The following is an 18,107-nucleotide window of genomic DNA, read 5'->3' as shown; positions in this document are numbered from 1 at the left end:
GTCATGCTTGTTTGCTAAAAGACGCCCAAGGTAGGAAATTGGAATGGGAATAATGGGACAAACTCAATTCGGAGAGATGAATTGCTCACAAACACGCACACCGCCTGCAGACAGGACGGAGAATCCGGAGAAAGTTCCAGAGACAACGGCGCCAAGCCAACACAAAGGATTGCAGCGCAGCGGGGACACTCTCCAAGGTAAAGTTTGGAGCAATCCATTAAAATGGAAAAACAATCATGAGCGGGTGGTGATGGAGTGTAGACCATTTCACAGAGAAAAAGACTCATTCCTCCCCCCAAAATGCCAAAATATTCCAAGAAGAGCCATGTTGTTTGAGTAGTTAGATAATAAACTACTAAGCACCGTGTAGAATCGCACTGATTCACTCCAAAACAATGTGGAGGTAAACACTGAGTGTTATGAAAGGTGAGGAGGAGATTTCAGTGCATAGCTGCACACAGGCCTTGACCGATCACAAATTCTTACATTTACCCATTCTCTAACCCAGAAATAAAAACTAAAGATGTGTTGATTTACTCACTTTCAGTTCATCCAAGAGGAATTCAGTTTATTTTACACACAAAAATCTTCAAGGAGATTTTCAGTTGAAAGAGTGGTCCTTGGTGATAATTAAAGGGACGGCTCATCTAAATATGAAAATGACTTCACCATTTAGCTTCTATAATGTAGTTCGTATGATTTCCTTTGTTCTGTTGGATGCAAAAGAGGATATTTTGAAGAATCTGTGTTAACTGCATTCATTGACTTCCACAGCAGGGAACATTTTTCAGTGAAAGTCAATGAGTGATATATACTAGCATTCTTCCAAATGTCTTCTTTAGGGTTCAATAGAAGCTCAGATAGATTTTACAGGGCACCTATGATGAAAATCATCTGGTTTGGACAAAACTGTGTGTACAGGGCCGGAGTGGGACTCCTTTTCAGCCCTGGAGTTTCAAGCCTCAGACCGGCCCACCTCAGTTCACGACATTTAAGTACAGTTAAGGACATTTACAATTCAGTTTCTAATTACACTATCATGTCTTTTTTTGAGAAAACAGCTGCTTTAGAACTTCAAATGTTCAACAACCCTAACAGTATTATGTCTTAACAATAAAAATTTAAAAAAAAACTACTCAGACGAGGATCAAACCCGGATCCACAGTGTTGTAACCTAACATGCTAACCACTGGACCACAGCAGCTGTGCAATTAGAGATGGCTCGTCTGAATTATATCATCATTAACCAGGCTGCGAGAAAATAGATAAAAAGAGCAGAGCTGCGGTAAAATAATCAATAAGAAGACTTTGGTCAAGTAAAAAAAAAAATGTATTTAAAAAGTGTGACTGCTGAGAGCAACAGATTCTGGAGCTAGGGACACCGGCCCTCGCGGCCAAAAAACGTACCGGCCCACCGGGAATTCTCCCGGTCCTCCCGATTAGCCAATCCGGGCCTGTGTGTGTAGGTATAGTGTCTCCACAGTCATATTGGAGTGATAGAAAGACAATAAATCTTTTTCACAAAACACATTTTTGAGATGTTGACAGTCATATAGGTGTCCCACGGTGCTCTAAACACTATTAGGACACATATTTCACAAAAAAGTGAAAATTGGTGGTGTTTGCATTATTTCGAGCAAATTTGTTCTTCAAACGTCCTGTCTCTACAGATTTGGTAAGTGATCAATGCTCTTTATTTGTTTATGCAGATGGCAAAGTTAGTTCGTATCATCAACATTATTCTTTCAGTGTTTAAAGTTTAAATGATTTAGTTACTAAGTTTGCAGTATAGGTTAATATCACTACAATATCATGCACTGAAAGATCCACTGTAAATGCTGCTCTTCGAATGTAAACATATAAACACCGAAATCAAATTATTACTGTCATGGAGGATTTTCGCCACATTTTGTGACAGGATAGTTTACACACATGGCTTTCTGACGCTACCTACCGATTGAATCAAAGTAACAGATAAATATGGAGTTTTCTTTTTCTCTCATTTGCCATTCGGTATCAAACAGTGCATTAAAAATACACGCTTCCAGCAGTCCCTCGAATCAAATATCTCGAATGTCACAAGGGGCACGAATGAAATTTCCCTGAATGAAAGTGCCAAACTGCAGTTAAAGTCCACCACTTAATAATTTGGCAAATAATTTGATTACTGACATCCATGTAAACACAGTCACTGGTCAGAGTATCCTACATGCATTTCTATTCCTGTTCAAGCCAACACAAGCAGGCAGGCTTGTGCTAAACCAGTCTGAAAGCTGAGAATAATAAGCCTAGCAGGGGGTGGAATGAACAGTGAAATGTTGTCAATTATCGCAAAATGTAGAACAGTGGGGTCCTAATTTCAGCTGAGAAACTTTTCAGTCTGTGAGTATTGGGTTTTAATCACAGCCTGCATACAACATATGATTTGAGCTGAATTCAAATCATGCACTGGCAAGTTAACTATAAGCTTAGTCACTGCACACTCTGAATGGTTATTTGACAAGGACTTGACTGAACAGGTTACCAAAATAACAATTGAGGGAAAATCGATATAATGATACAGCGAGCTAGCTAAGACAGACAGATAGATAGATAGAGTCTAAAAGTCTGAGACCACATCTAAAATCTAATATGGGAAATGAATGCTGAAAACTTCTTAAAAAGAAACAAAGTCATTAATCTAATTAAAACTTTTTCTGGCAGAATTTATAATGAACGTTTCTATTAAATCTGATAAATGCAAAAGAGAGGCATATTCACTAGCGGTCTCAGACATTTAGACTCCTCATTATATATTTACAATTATTTTCTAAATGGGAAAATGGCACAAGGAAAGCTTTTGAAGTATAGCGTGCCTCATGCCAAGACACAAGTCAAGCTTCCCTACAAGGAGGGAAATACATTCAAAAACTGCACATCAATTCTAATGAAATATCACGGAGTAAAGATGCACTATAGGAGCAGTTCAAGCAGATCTCATATTGCTCATGCACAAATCAACAAATCAATCCAGCTGCTGTGTGTTGTATTGACAGAGAGCATTCGGAGTAGCTTTGCGATCAATCTCAGATGCACAGCAAAAGGGGGAAAAAAGTTCTGCAAAGACCATCTATAGACAAACAAGGCAGCCCTAGTACTCAATACTGAAAGACAGGATTCTTACTAAAGCAAAACTTACTCAATATTATTTAAAAATGCTGATTTATATTCAAAACAACATCATTTCATTGAAATTGCATCTCTAATAATGCATTTAATGCTGAATGCAATGTATTTTTTATTTATTGCCATTTTTATGGCTATTTTCATGGCAGGAACATTTCAATAATAAATAAACAATTAAAAGAACCACAAACACATGAATACACAAGTTAAATAAGATTTTTAGTGTTGATACATGATAAGAATTCAATTTTTTTTTCTGGTGTCACTTTACTAAAAATGTCCTTATGGGAGTTCATTTAAAAAAAAAAAAAAAAAAAAAAAAAAAAAAAAAAAAAGAGTCTTATGGAATCATTAAAAGCAGGACAGTCCAGTAAAATTTGTTTTACAGTAAGGGAAGCTGTGCAGAACAAACATTGAGTGGGGTCTTCATCTTGAAGTAAAAAGGCGTGGGTTAATCTTGTGTCCAATACGACGTGCTAATGCTGATGCTAATCGTTTAATTTGATTCAATGATCTATGCTAAGTTAAAAGTCCCCATTACCTGAATGGATTTAAATATATATATAAAAAAATATATATTAAATATATATATATATATATATATATATATATATGGTAAAACTCATCTATTTATCTATAGGTGTTTCTTTGATTACAAGATTTGCATGATTGCAAAATAATCAAGTGCTGCTGTTTGGCTGCAGCAGGCACTTTAAAGGAGATGCTAATGGTCTAGGGTTGTCACGATACTGGAATTCGGTACCAATCGATTCTAAAATTTTAAAAATATCCATTTCCTGTGAACATCTCAGCACTGTCGAGCACGTTCTTAAACACCATTGATTGCCATTGTTTTCACACGCTCAACTTTTATTTCCAAGAAACAGTTCCTCTCAGATGTACTTTACATAACTACATCAGTTTCATTCTAACTTCAAGATGAAATGTAAAGATTTTCACATTAGCACTGGTTAAACAAACTGTATGCTTCACGACTATAAGGACGAATCCTAGTAAGGCAGCATATCCAGGTTTCCGCATCATCAATGCTGCATTGAAGGACATCTCAATCGTTTCGCATCTTTTATTTAGAATGTTTTAAAGGATGCATCAAGTGTATTTTTCCTGTCCTTCAATAGCCCACAGTCCTAGCATGCATTCCACATCACAAAAATAATCAAACGAATGAATCTGCACTGAGCTCATTCGATTTGATTACATAATGCTGAGGAAAAGAATAATTTTAGAGATGACAGTATTATATTCTTTGTTTTTTCTGGAAATAAAAATCACATAATCTGGGGTCGCCACAGCGGAATGAACCGCCAACTTATCCAGCATATGTTTTACGCAGCGGATGCCCTTCCAGCTGCAACCCCTCACTGGGAGACATCCATACACACTCATACACTACAGACAATTTAGCCAACCCAATTCACCTGTACCACATCTTTGGAATTGTGGGGGAAACCGGAGGAAACCCACGCAAACACTGGGAGAACATGCAAACTCCACACAGAAATGCCATATGACCCAGCAAAGGCTCGAACCAGCGACCTTCTTGCTGTGAGACGACAGAACTTCCTACTGCGCTACCGCGTCGCCAAGTGTCAGTTATCAGTTTCAGTAATCAGTCATTTTAACATGCCGCAGTCTTGGAAGCATGACATCTGCACTTTCTATTCTTTAAACATCCTATCGTTTAATGGTGAGAAAGACTTCAGAAGGATGTTTATGAAGGATAATACTTATATTTGAGAAGCACCCATAGTCCAGTCCAAAACCCACCAATGATGGCCGGGGGAAACCAGAAGACAAGAACAATCAACTTAAAGGCTGATTTTACAACTCCCCTACTGTAGTTTTAAACAGTTGAGTTTTACCACTTTTGAATAAAATCATCCATTGGAGTTTAAATACTTTATAAAGCAGCTACACTAATTATTTTCTTTATCCTCTATTTCCGTCTGTTACCACCTGAGGGCACTGTAGTGCACTAGGACTTTGTAAACACTACAGCGTCCCAGGAAAGACTACATTTCCATACATACCACACACATACACCGGAACATATACACTGACCTGCCATCACATCTGTTTTGTGTTACCGTTGATTATCTGGACTATTTATACAACCATTCCACCTCTGTCATGGCGTCGTTTGTCTATCTTGTCAGCTCTGGTATGTTGTTCTTGATCTCGCTCTTGTATCTTGCTTAAGTCTAGTTTGTGTTTAATCTGTTTTAGTTTCTTGTTTTGTTGTTTGTGTGTTATTTTGTTACTTTGCACTTTGGATTTTGTTCTCTGTTACCGCACTATTTAATATTAAATCTGCATTTGGATCCACACCCTTTTTGTTCCTGTTTTTGTTCTGTTTTTATCACGCTTAACGTGACAATTTCCACCTGGGGATACTCATCTTGAGGCCTCTAGAAATTATGCAGCACCATTTATGTGATCCGAGACCTGTGAAGAAATGATGCCATGGTATCCATAATCCTGGACCAGGCTGAGCTGATGCTGTGGCGGTCAGAGGAGTGAAGTGCATGTGACTCATTCCTGAAAGACCACAGTGACAGATGAGTCTTTGCATTCATCCCATGGCCCCCCTGATCACCCGCCAGTGACCAACTCACAACTGCAACTTCTCCACAAAGGATGACCAGTGTCCTGCGAATCAATGGATTTGCTCTTCAGTGTTTGGACTTTCAGCAGTGGAAATTAAACCACACTGAACTGAACTAAACTGAAATTTATATCTGAAAACTGGACTGACAGTTTCAGTTAACTAGAACTTCAATGTTAAGCTGCTTTGAAACAATCTACATTGTAAAAGCGCTACAGAAATAAACATGATATGAAATTCTCCAGGTCTGGCAGGAGCACTTTTAGCTTAGTGTAACAGAGGCCTGCTAGTGAAGTGCTGTGCAGGTAAGCCTCATTCCTCTGACCTCTAAAAGGTGCTCTAGTGACAGAAGTAAAAGGCCATGGTCTTTAGCCTCTTTGTTAGAGCTAGTTTGATACCAACTCGGAGCGTGTTGGGTGGATGGGTCATATTAGCTTACCATAGATAAGACCCTTATCCGCGAAATTGACCAAATAATTTTAATAATTTATCTACAGTATATAAAGCTTGAATCTTGTGTAGTTACATTGTGTACTGAAAGAAAATGAAATGTTGCCATTTTTTTAGGCCAGTATAGCTAAACATACACTCAAACTGGCATTATAATCAAGTGACTTTGCTGCTGTACCATGACTGCAGAAAGCACTTTATGGAAGATTCTCTGCGGTGGAGTGTACCTTTAATGATAAGATAAGTATTATAGTCAAGTGCTGCTGCACCATGGCTGCAGCGGGCCTTTTTTTTTTTTTTTTTTTAAAGTGAGATGCTAATGGTCTAATCTGATTAAATGATCTATGCTAAGCTAAAGTAAAAGTACCCCTACCAGACCTGAATGGATTTAAAAATGAAGAAACTCAACTGTTGATCTATAGAGGTGTTAAAAAATTAGCCTTTCTGTGCTAAATGGAGTGTTCCTATAATGACAAGATTAGCATAATTGCAAAATAATCAAGCGCTGCTATACCATAGCTGCACCAGGCTCTGTTTTAAGAGAGATGCTAATAGTCTAATCCAGCGGTGTCCAAACTCAATCCTGGAGGGCCTGTGTCCTGCATACTTTAGTTCCATCCCTAATTAAAAACACACCTGAACCAGCTAATCAAGCTCTTTCTAGGTATACTAGACTTCCAGGCAGGTGTGTTGGAGAAAGTTGGAGCTAAACTATACAGGACACCATCCCTCCAGGACCAAGTTTGGACACCCCGGTCTAATCTGATTCAATGATCTATGCTAAGCTAAAAGTGCCCCTATCAGACCTGAATGGATTAAAAAATGATAAAACTCAACTGTTTATTCGTAAGGGTGTTGTAAAATGAGCCTTGTTTTAATTGGATTGTTCCTTTAATGACAATATTTGCATAATAGTCAAGTGCTGCTGTGGCTGCAGCAGACACTTTTTAAAAGCAAGATGCTAATGGTCTAACCTGATTCAATGATGCATGCTAAGCTAAAAGTGCCCCTCCTAGGCCTGAATGAACTCAAAAATGATAAAACAACTGTTTATCTATAGGGATGTTGTAAAAAAAAAGCCTTTTTAAGTAGAGTGTTCCTTTAATGACGCCAGCGAGACACATCAAGTTGGGTTAATCAGTTAATTTATACCATAAGGAACAGGAGTATTTAAAAACAAAACCCACCTGAATCCACTGATGTGCCCTTTAGCTTTCATTGTTGCCTAGGAGAAAACAAAAGAGAGATATAAACAGCATCTACTTTACGATTCCTAACTGTGAGCTTGAACCCGCAAAGAAGGATATTTTAAGCTTTAAGTCAAACTGATGAGCAAGGGGTGAGAATATGTATGAAGGAGACAGAGAAAGACACACTCTGAGTGTGTTTGTATTGTGTGTGTGTGTGTGTGTGTGTGAAGAGAAAGAGAAGCACAGAGGGATGAGGCAGAAACTGCTGCTATTTATATCCCCTTCAGTAGCTACAGGGAACAGTCACCGTCTGCATCGAGCAGGCAAAAATCAGAGCCCGCATTTCCACCCAATACTTGCGACTGGTCTCCACACGGCTTCAGAAATAAACAGCGGGAGCCGCTCCCCATAATAAACAGGATGAATAACAGTTCAGTTATGCTGCAGTGTTTTTATTAAATCTTAAAATTGGATTTATGCAAGAAGGCTCCATTCACCTCTGGATTAGATGGATGGCGTGCTCGCTCACATCGGCAGCCTCCTGTGGGGAGCTGGACGCAGCATCTAATACTGGTCGTCGTCGTTTATACGCTTGGGCTATTTATACAGCAGCAGCTTTTAATAGCTCAGCTCGCCTCTGCACTTGATCCTGCTGCTGCGCTCATGCACACTATACTGCAGAGACCTGGAGTCAGCACACTGAACGATGGCGGCAAAGAAAAAGCAGATTAAAAAAAAGTCATTTAATGGAGCGACAAAACATGCATGCATAGTGCAAAATAAGCAGTATTCAGCAATAAACTGAGCGCTCACCATATCCCAACCCAATGCATTCTACTTGACCTTTACAGTGGGAACATGGAAATAAATCAGTTGGCTATACAGGCTAGAATTTAGACACATAAAAGGTGTACTGACATACTATTGCTTAACGTACATTGTACCGTACAGTATGCAAATAATGGTCACACTTTACAATAAGGTTTATTAATTAATGTTAATTAATGCATTTACTAACATGAACAAACAATGAACAATACATTTACTACTGTATTTGTTCATGTTAGTTAACGTTAGTTAATGAAAAAACAGTAGTTTATTGTGAGTTCATGTTTGCTCCTGCTGCATTAACTAATGTTAACAAGCAAGAACTTGATGTTAATAATGCATTAGTAAATGTTCAATTATTATTAATAAATGCTGTACATGTGTTGTTCATGTTAGTAAATGCATTAACTAATGAACCTTATTGTAAAGTGTTACCCAAATAATAATAGTAAGAATTCTTTACAATACACTACCTGACAAAAGTCTTGTCATCGATCCCAGTTGTACGAACATCAAATAACAACTGACATCCAGTTGATCATTTGGAAAAGTGGCAGAAGGTAGATTTTTCTAAGGAATCAACTGTTGAACTGCATCCCAATTATCACAACTACTGAAAAAGACCTATTGGAACCCGCACTGACCCAATATTTTCACAGAAACCATGGTTTAAGGTCATTCATTATGAGAGATCTGCCGAGTGGATGACAACGTCACCAGCCATTACAGGTGGTGTGCAGCATCCACCTCGATGACACCAGCTGATGAAGAGAAGAGACAGTGTGATGAAGCCAGTCCTGATATGGGGATGATTAGGACCCATGATGGACAGATGCCATTGGGCCAATTTGGCCAGGATTAACCCCCACTCTTTTTCAAAGGACATCCTGGGATTTTTAATGACCACAGTCAGGACCTCGGTTTAACATTTCATCTGAAAGATAGTGCCCACTGAGCAGTATATTGTCGCATCAATATACTGGGAAATCACAGAGTGCCCCCTGTTGGTCTCACTTACAACAAATCCAGCAACACGTTTTTTTGTTTTTGTTTTTTGTGGTCTCCTATCCAGGTACTGAACGGGCATAGCCCTACTTATCTTCAGTGGGCAACCGTGTGAGTTGCAGAGAGCTAGCTGCCGACTCAATTTCTGCATACAAGTCAGAACTCCCTTTAGGCCTGCTATGCACCCCCCAACAATCAGTACGAGTGGTTCAATACAACAGTCTAAGAAATAAAATGTAGAAAACCAGTCATTGGATCATAACCCATCAAAAAGTTACATCTTTGTACCTAGCAAGTCCAAATTTATACTTAAATTAGAACAAAAGTGTACTTTATAGTTGCTCAAAAGGTACTAATATGCACCTGTAAGGTAGAAAAGTGCACCTTTATGTTTGAGTGAATGCTCATCGCAATTGAGTTTAAGGCCCAATCCTACCCCTTAGCCCTTCCCCTTCCCCCCACTCCTTGTTTTGTGGGTGACCTTGAAGGAGTAGTGATGTCCCAATTCTCTTTAGCTTGAAGGCATAGGGCTAAGGACAAGGGGTATACACCCCTTCAAAAGAAGATTTTTCAGGACCATAAAATTTCCCAGAATACAGCTGCACCCAGAAATAAGGAGATCCACAAATGGGTGTTTTTGTATATTACGAATTTTTACCACAAACAAACACATTTTTATATATTTATAACCGCGTTTTACCATAATGCTTTAAAAAAAAAAACTTTTGAAAAAAAATTATAAATTTTGCGATCTATAATCCCTAATAATAACTTCTGTACAGCAGTCTCATAACATTGACACTCGATGACACTGGAATACCCTGTCAGAAGAGTCTAGTGGCAGCTTGAGCTTTTTACAGTGTGTGCTATAATGTTAATGTTGTTTTCCTGTGTTTACATAGATGAATATGACCACTGTGAAAATACATAGTACAATTACGATCTTATTGCCACATTAGATCATTATGATGACATAATATATGCCTTAAGTTATCTCCTGAAGATAAATACCAGAAAATAACGCAACTGGAATCACTACAGCAGTCGCGATCGTCTAATATCATATGAAGCAAGAGATGGCATATGATGATGTGTGCAGGTACTGTAGTGCTGTCCCAATTCTTAGGGGTAGATTTTGAAGCCCTTCCACTTAACTCTCGGTTTTAAGGGCCAAGGGCTACAAAAACAGAATAGGGCCCAAGTTCTTTCCATTTTTTCCAACTGGCTACCTCTGATGGCATACCCAAAATTGCCTGAGTGAGCAAGCATCTAACATGTATTAAAATTGGAGTACTGACAAAGATAACCTATAGTACAATGTTTCACTGCGCCAAAAGAAAAAAAAAGAATTCATGACCAGCGAACAAAGCAAATCATTATCTATGGTTGTTCTTCTAAAGTCATTTGATCATGTAAGTTTCAGTGAGATCATGTATGTGAAACAGCTGTTGTGAAGTTTATTACACTTAAAAATGCTGGGTTGTTTCTACTCAAATGTTGGTAACCAACAACCCAACTGTTGACATTAATTAAAAATGTTTAAACCCCACTGGTTAACCAATATTTTACCCAATTTTAAGTCAGTCACAAAATCCTCTACGGATGTGCTTTCAGGGGATTATATTGGTCTCCCATGATTGGTTAAGATGAGAATCTTTTGCTGTGGTCCAGGGCTCATGCAGCCGACTTGTTGCCACACTGCTTTATCAGGCAATGACTTTGCAGGCATTATTTCCACATGAAAGCACCTTTCATAGACATCATAAAGGTTTAATCAGATGATACTTTTTTTTTAAACCACAAGTGTCATAGAAGGATTATAAGCTATCAGACCACAAGAGATACATCTATACTTTCAAATAAATAGATTATGTAAAAAAACATAATAAAAATGTTTTTCACTAGGGATCTGAAATCTACATTTTCAGAAACAAGTGATTATTTGGACTGTTGACTTTCATGAGGAACTGCTAATCATTTCCATGCATCTCCCTTTGAAAAGACCTCTGAAGGTTGAGCTGCGCATTAGATTTGCTCTTCAGTGTTTGAACTTTCAGCAGTGAAAATGTATCCACACTGAACAACTCTGAAAACTAAACTTCTTTACTAGAACTTCTAGATTAGGCTGCTTTGACAGTCTAAATTGTAAACACTAGAAATATGAATTGAAGCACTTTATATTCGCTGTATTTAAAAAAAAAAAAAAAAAAAAAAAAAACACATATGCACCAAACCCCACCCCTAAACCAAACAGTCATTGAGTGACAAGCAAAAAAAAAGAAAAAAAAAAAAAAAAAAAAAAAAAAAAAAAAAAAGGACAAAGTCATACAAATTAGCTACCAAGTCAAGAAGTTTGGAATAGATGCGAGTTTGCATTGGCAATTTCTAACAATTTAGCCACTCTCATAAGACAAAATGGCTACACTACAGCAAATTTGAACCACAAGTTAACCCACACGTGACCTACAGCTCCAGTGTCAACTAAAATCCACATGCAAGAGCAATATTTCACATCACATTCTGATAAACTGAATAAGGTCCTAAGAAAATTAAAAGCAGTGTTCACTTTGGTCATTTGGGAGTAGACTATTTTAAAAATAATAATAAAACCATAACCCAAGCAATGTCTAAAGGAGAAACTTTTCCCCCCACAAAGTTGCCAGAAATGATACATTTATAACCTTCTGGCAGGCCAAATCTAGTTGTATAAGGGAAGGCATTACAAACATTAGAACTGCAGACATGGTAATGCTGCCATCTAGTGACAAATCATGAGAAAATGCTTGGCCATTAAACCTAGAGAGTCAATCCAGAGAACCAGGATGGATAGTGTCATTAAGGATGTGTGCTGGTCACTAGTGATGTAGGAATTACACTTAACAACTTTAAGAAACGCGCATAAGCAACATTTACTCAGAGCAATAACCCATGTTCTGGAACACTTTAGTTAGTCTTAATTTGTCATGTTAAACTACATAAGACAGTACTTGTAAATAGAGCTTTAACACAATTACCAGAAAGACAGTGCAGCATTTCAAAGCTTTATTCAGAGTTGCAGCAGAAATATGCAGCAAAACAGTATCAAAACAGGTCTTGTCATTGTAATAAGCCACCTTTATAAACTCACAGCCTCACTCTAGTTTCTTGACAGACTTGCTCTTGAGCTTCTTTTGTTGGAGCAGAAGGTCAATATGCAGACAGCGATCCATAACAGTTGAAGCACAGAGAAAGCCACCATGCAGAGCTCCAGAATAACCAGCAGTGAAGATATCTTGTCCTTAGATCAGGGAGGGTGAGAACAGAGGGAAAAATTAATAAATTCATAACCAGGCCCTTAAACTTTCCAATATGACTGCATAGGCAAGCAGATACCATCCATTTAAAAATAGAGCTAGTGACCTCACTGGGTCTAGGCATAAGGGGTGCTTATTAAAAACATTGCATCCAGCTTAGCTTACATCTTCACTCCTCAGAACTTGAGCAGATTTGACCTTACCATCAAGCCCATTTACTTGCGCAAACAGCTTTATTATGAAATAGATCATTTCAATTGCATTGTGCCTGTCGGATTTAAGTGGCTCAAATTAGACTTTGATTAAGGCTTCTATACACAACTCTGCAGAATTGTCCCTCTCAGGATTTATGCAAGACAAAACATCCACACCTTTTGATCCTGGTCATAACTTAAATTAGCCAGTCATACATAGTCAAGCGAGTGATCCATGTAGTGCATAAGGGACTAGTTGGGTAAACAAATTAGCAAAGAACCACCTTTTAAAATTTACCTGACAGGTAGAGGTTCTTGACTGGTGTATTGCACCTGATGGTGGCAATGTTCAGAGGCTGGTATCTCTCCAGATTGTGCTCTGCAGACATGGAACAATAGGAGGCTCCCAGGCCATGCATATTGATGGGAGTGACAGCATGCAGCAATGCAACCTACAGAAAACAAGCAGCATTTAACCCAAAGGTTTTAAATCCTGTATAAACCATTCCCCCTTTTGGTACCATGACCCACTCTACACTTGCCTGTAAAACAAAAGCTGTTAAATTGCTATACTTAATTCATTGCATGAAACTACCTCAAGCTTTTTAAACAAGCGCCCGCTGATTTGAACTTTAAATACTCAATTGAAGGAAGTGTTTATTTTACCTAAAGAGTTGGTTTACCAGCAGTTTTTGCAAGAGGTTTTATAGCTGGTAGGTCAAACTGTAGGACAACATTTGTACCCAAAGGGTATATAGCCTTAAATTGTATCTAAATGTTTGGGTCATTACACAAAAAAGGGGGGCGGGGGAAATGAGCATTACTCCAAAAACGTACCTTTTCTTTCAACTGGGGAAAACGGACACAAGCCCAGTCAAACAGATGATTGGCAAATCTCATCTTGTAGTTCTCATATTCTTCACCTCTTTCAGCCTCATTAACGTTTTCCCACTGTTCAAACCACTTTGGATTGACCAAAGTATGGATCACCATACGTGATTGCCCTACAATAGAGAATCACCCATAACTAGATTAACCTGGCTTGCTTGATTGTTCTGGACACTTAATATACCAATAAGAAAGTGAACCTGGGAAACGAGTGCTTGAGGTGGGATCCTTAGCAGAGGGGAAGGAAAGATACATCATGGGGACATTATCAGGTGCATCTTGCTTGTCTGAAGCAAAGTACTCCTCCATCCTACAGGGAACGGAAAAATAAAGTAAGAACTAGCAGGAAGAATAGATAGCATTGAGTGATCAATGTACTTGTACACATACATCTCATCAACGTTGTTGCCCTTATAGAGCCGCATGTCAGTTGAAGAGATGCCTAGTTCTTCCATTGTGGCATTGAAGCCAGCAAATACTTGAAAAAAGCCTTTGCCTGGTTTCAGAGCTTTAAGATATTCCTGGACCTCTGGAGAGGCAGAAAACCGCCACCAAGGTAGGGGGAAAGATTAGATAGATCAAATAAACAGCCCACATGGAAAACTGGTTAGGACCATGTTAAGTTACTGCAGGAGAACTGGTAAACAGATCACATACGGGGATCTGCCTGGATCTCTGGAGTCAGGAGCTTCTGGAAAGTAGTGAACACACCAGCATTTGAAACAACCACTGAAGCTTTGATTTCAATATCTTCATCTCCAGTCTTCACAGCCACACCTGAAGCAGACATGTGCTCATTACATTATACCTCAAGACACTGCAAAAGCAACTGTTCACAGGAGGTGCCAAATCCAGTTCCTGAAGATCTACCTGGCTGCAGAGTTAGCTGGAACCTTAAAGCGTTGGCCTTAAGATTACAAAGTGCTCCTTCAGATCCTACTTCCTCCAGTTACTGATCAGGGTTGGAGGTAAACTCTACAGGAAGGTAGAGCTCCAGGAACAGGATTGGGTATGTCTGACTTGAACAAACCTCACCGTATGCATTTTGTTGCTCATTAACTAGAACTCTAGAAACTGGAGCATTGACCAGGACTTTTCCACCATGTTTCTCCAAAACCTGGATGATATGATACGGGATTTCACTAGCACCACCCTGAGGATAGTACACACCACGCTTTGAGTGGTGTAGGAGGAGGGCATCAATCATGCAGCTGGAGTTTTTGGGTGGGACACCTAGGGGGAGAGAAAAAAAAAAAAAAAAAAAAAAAAAAAAAAAAAAAAAAAGTTTAGTCAGAAGCCTCGACACTGGATGAATCCAGAGTTTGGAATGGTTATTTTACCACAAAATGTTTTTGAGAACACTGTGAGGAGATCCTGGTTGCTGGTAAGAGACTTGACCACCTCTGATGTACTGGTGCGGGAATATTTTAAAATTGGGGAAATAAAGTCAGCAATTCCAGTCCTCAATATGAAGCGAGCAAACCAGAGTGGGACCATCTTCAGCATACAAAGCAGACGGACCTTCTCAGAACAAATCTATTAGGGTAAACAATAGTTTAGATGATAAAGCAAAGGGAACGTTAAGATTTAAAAGGAATAAATAAAACCAAATACCTTCATTATTTTAAAGAATTCCTCTACTGCTTTAGCATCATTGGGGAACTGTTTCTTCAGATGAGCCTCCATCTGCTTTTTACCATTATAGATAGTGTATTCTTTACACTCAGGCCCTTTACCAATAACAACAGTTTCCACATGTGAACCTTGCTCAGCAAAGTGCACTTGGCCATCAGTAATCAAATCCAAAGCAATCTTCAGGAAGCTGTTCTCATGAAGTTGACCAACATAATAGAAGCCTTCAAAAAATAAAAACAAAGCAATCTTAGTCATGTGCGGCAAGACATTCAGCATTCCCATCCATGCAGCTGTAAGGTCTTACCACAGTCAAACTCAAAGCCCTTCTCAGTGAAAGTCTTACAAAGGCCTCCTGCCTGCTTGTCTTGCTCCAGCACTAGGACTTTCTTTCCGAGCCTCGCTAAAACTGCAGCTGCAGTCAGGCCACCAATGCCACTACCAATCACAATGACATCCAAGTTATCGGGTACTTCATTTGAAGCATATTCTATAGGGGAAGACAAAACCAAATTACATTAACTTCAATATCTCTAGCAATGCAATGACTGCTCTCAGAGAACCACTTAAAAGGTTCAAAAGAAACTTACAAATCTTAATTTCAAGGTTTCCACGGTGGGGATTTAGGTTTAAAATCCACAAAAAAAAAAAAAAAAAAAAAAAAAAAAAAAAAAAAAAAAAAAAAAAAAAACACACAAGGCAGGCTCTGAGACTGCTCTTTTAATTGGTTTTACCACATCTGATACATTTTACTAGTTTAGACCAAGTGTGCCCAAACTCAGTCCTCAGTGTCCTGCAGATATTAGCTCCAACTGGCCTTAAAAATCACACCCATACAGATGTTTCTAGAAAGTCTGGTAAGAGCTTGATTAACCAGCCCAGGTGGGTCTTATTGGATTGGAACTACACTTTGCAGGACACCGGCCCTCCAGGAGAGAGTCTGGGCACCCCTGGTTTAAACAATTACCAGAGAAAATTTTAGAGTTATACCATTAGTCAAGTGTTTCATTGATCTGTTCAGCAATGAAACAGACTCCAAAAGTGTACTTAAAAACCATTTACAGGCACCATGATATTTAGCAAGGCACATGTACTTATATTATGCTTTATACTGAAGTACCTATGTTTTTTTTCCTTATATTTGCTGCATTTACATAGTGGAACACTAGGTGCCTCTATTATATCACTAATCTAGAGAGCTCACATACCTTTCTGAAGCACTTTGTCTTTTTTCTCCTGGTCGACTACTAGCGGGCCTTGAGGACTGATGGTACCCTTGCACAGGCCACTTCTCCTGCCAAACAGATACCAGAATGTGCCACGAGCCCAGTCTACAAACCATTCTAAGAACAGCAAAATCCACCACATCTTCAATCACTGGCAGAAAAGACTGTAACTTTGAATTTGAGGAGTGACTGCTAGAAGATTCACTCTTTAAAAGTAGTGTTAAAAGCTTAAGTAGCAGCTCTTTCCAGAGACTGCAACCAACAGCTTTTTATTTGGTGAACGCGTCAAGGCCTTATTTATTAGTCTAAACCGTGGGTGGAGAGAATCAACTTGTTTGTCTGCTATTTGTGTTACTTAATTAAATCAGGTGTGCAGACCGATTGCTTTGCATTAGTTGCTTATAATGAATAACAGCTGTGATGCACAAAATGGAAGCCAGTACAAGAATGTAGGCATTTTTTTGTGTTTATATACATATATACTTATAATATGGGTTAATTAGCTGTTTGTATTGATTTAGTGTATTGAAGGAAGGAGTTGCAGATGGTCAACAATAAACTATAATGCATGTAAACATTTAAGTTGCATATGTGATAAATCAAAGTGTTAGATTTACTTTAACCCTTATGTACTGTTGGGGATGTTTTCATACACTCTTGCGTGATTTTGAGTCTTAATTTAGCCATAACTTTCTCTGTTTCTACAAGCAGAATGTTTTTGGTGACAAATCTTATTTGACATGTATTTTGTGAAACTATACACTCTGGGCAAATTTACTACCCTTTTGTTATGTTCGGGAAAAAAACATCCATTGAATTAAACTGTTGTAAAAATCCATCAGATAAATATTTTTAATTTTAATATTTTGCATAAATCTGTTAATCAACCTCAGTCCTGATCAAAACGACTAAATTGCTTAGAAAAATACAGGATTTTAACTCTTTAACTGTCAAATTCATAAATGATGTCACTGATTTGGTAAAAAAAAAAATGCACAAAATTAAGTACTTTTAATATAAAAAGTAATTGTGGACAGGATTTTTTTTACCTTTTATCAAAGTCTTAGACATGTAAACAGCATTGTCCTTGATGCATTGTTTTTGCTTGTTTTTTAATGTTTTTTCTTCTTAATCAACTGTGGGTGGCTGTTTTTGCTCCGTCGACTTTCATTAAAATCACATTTTTTGATTGCAAAGCTATGACACACTATATAATCATGCATTTTTGATTGTTAGTGGTTTTCCCTGTTGAAAAGAGGTAAAATGTGTCATTTGTGCTGTTGATCATCAGTTGGCACCATTTACCCTTTAGACATGCCTTTGCAAAAAATGCAATTTCTGGATTTTACTGTATATGGAGTATAACAGCAAATTAAAGTGTGTGTCTTTGGGTGTGTGAGTGAGAGTGACCTTTAGGCACTTACCTTGTGATGTGTCTGAGAAAATCTATGCATCTCAGCTCTCAGAACTGCATGGAGTAAACAAAAACAAAGACTGTGTATTTATGCACCATTAAATTTGATTATAATGGAAGTCAATGAGGCAAAAACAGCCACCAGCAGTAAATTAGGGAGAAAAAATGAAAATCTAACAATGCATCAAAGCCAATG

General features: G+C 38.3%; 1 protein-coding gene across 1 annotated transcript; it reads right to left on the bottom strand.

The window, feature by feature from the left end:
- Positions 1 to 12,291: 12,291 nt before the first annotated feature.
- On the bottom strand, positions 12,292 to 16,762 carry retsatl (retinol saturase (all-trans-retinol 13,14-reductase) like). Its single transcript, NM_001040004.2, is given in 11 exon segments — positions 12,292 to 12,541; positions 13,050 to 13,203; positions 13,589 to 13,755; positions 13,840 to 13,949; positions 14,030 to 14,168; positions 14,297 to 14,416; positions 14,675 to 14,872; positions 14,980 to 15,175; positions 15,254 to 15,495; positions 15,579 to 15,761; positions 16,480 to 16,762. Coding segments are annotated over 11 exon segments (1,815 nt in total). The 5' UTR covers positions 16,640 to 16,762; the 3' UTR covers positions 12,292 to 12,395.
- Between the last annotated feature and the right edge of the window lie 1,345 nt (positions 16,763 to 18,107).

This window comes from Danio rerio, chromosome 9 (genome assembly GCF_049306965.1).
Source record: "Danio rerio strain Tuebingen ecotype United States chromosome 9, GRCz12tu, whole genome shotgun sequence".
Lineage (NCBI taxonomy): Eukaryota > Metazoa > Chordata > Actinopteri > Cypriniformes > Danionidae > Danio > Danio rerio.
Note: the sequence above shows the minus strand (reverse complement) of the source record. Positions and strands in the feature narration are given on the sequence as shown.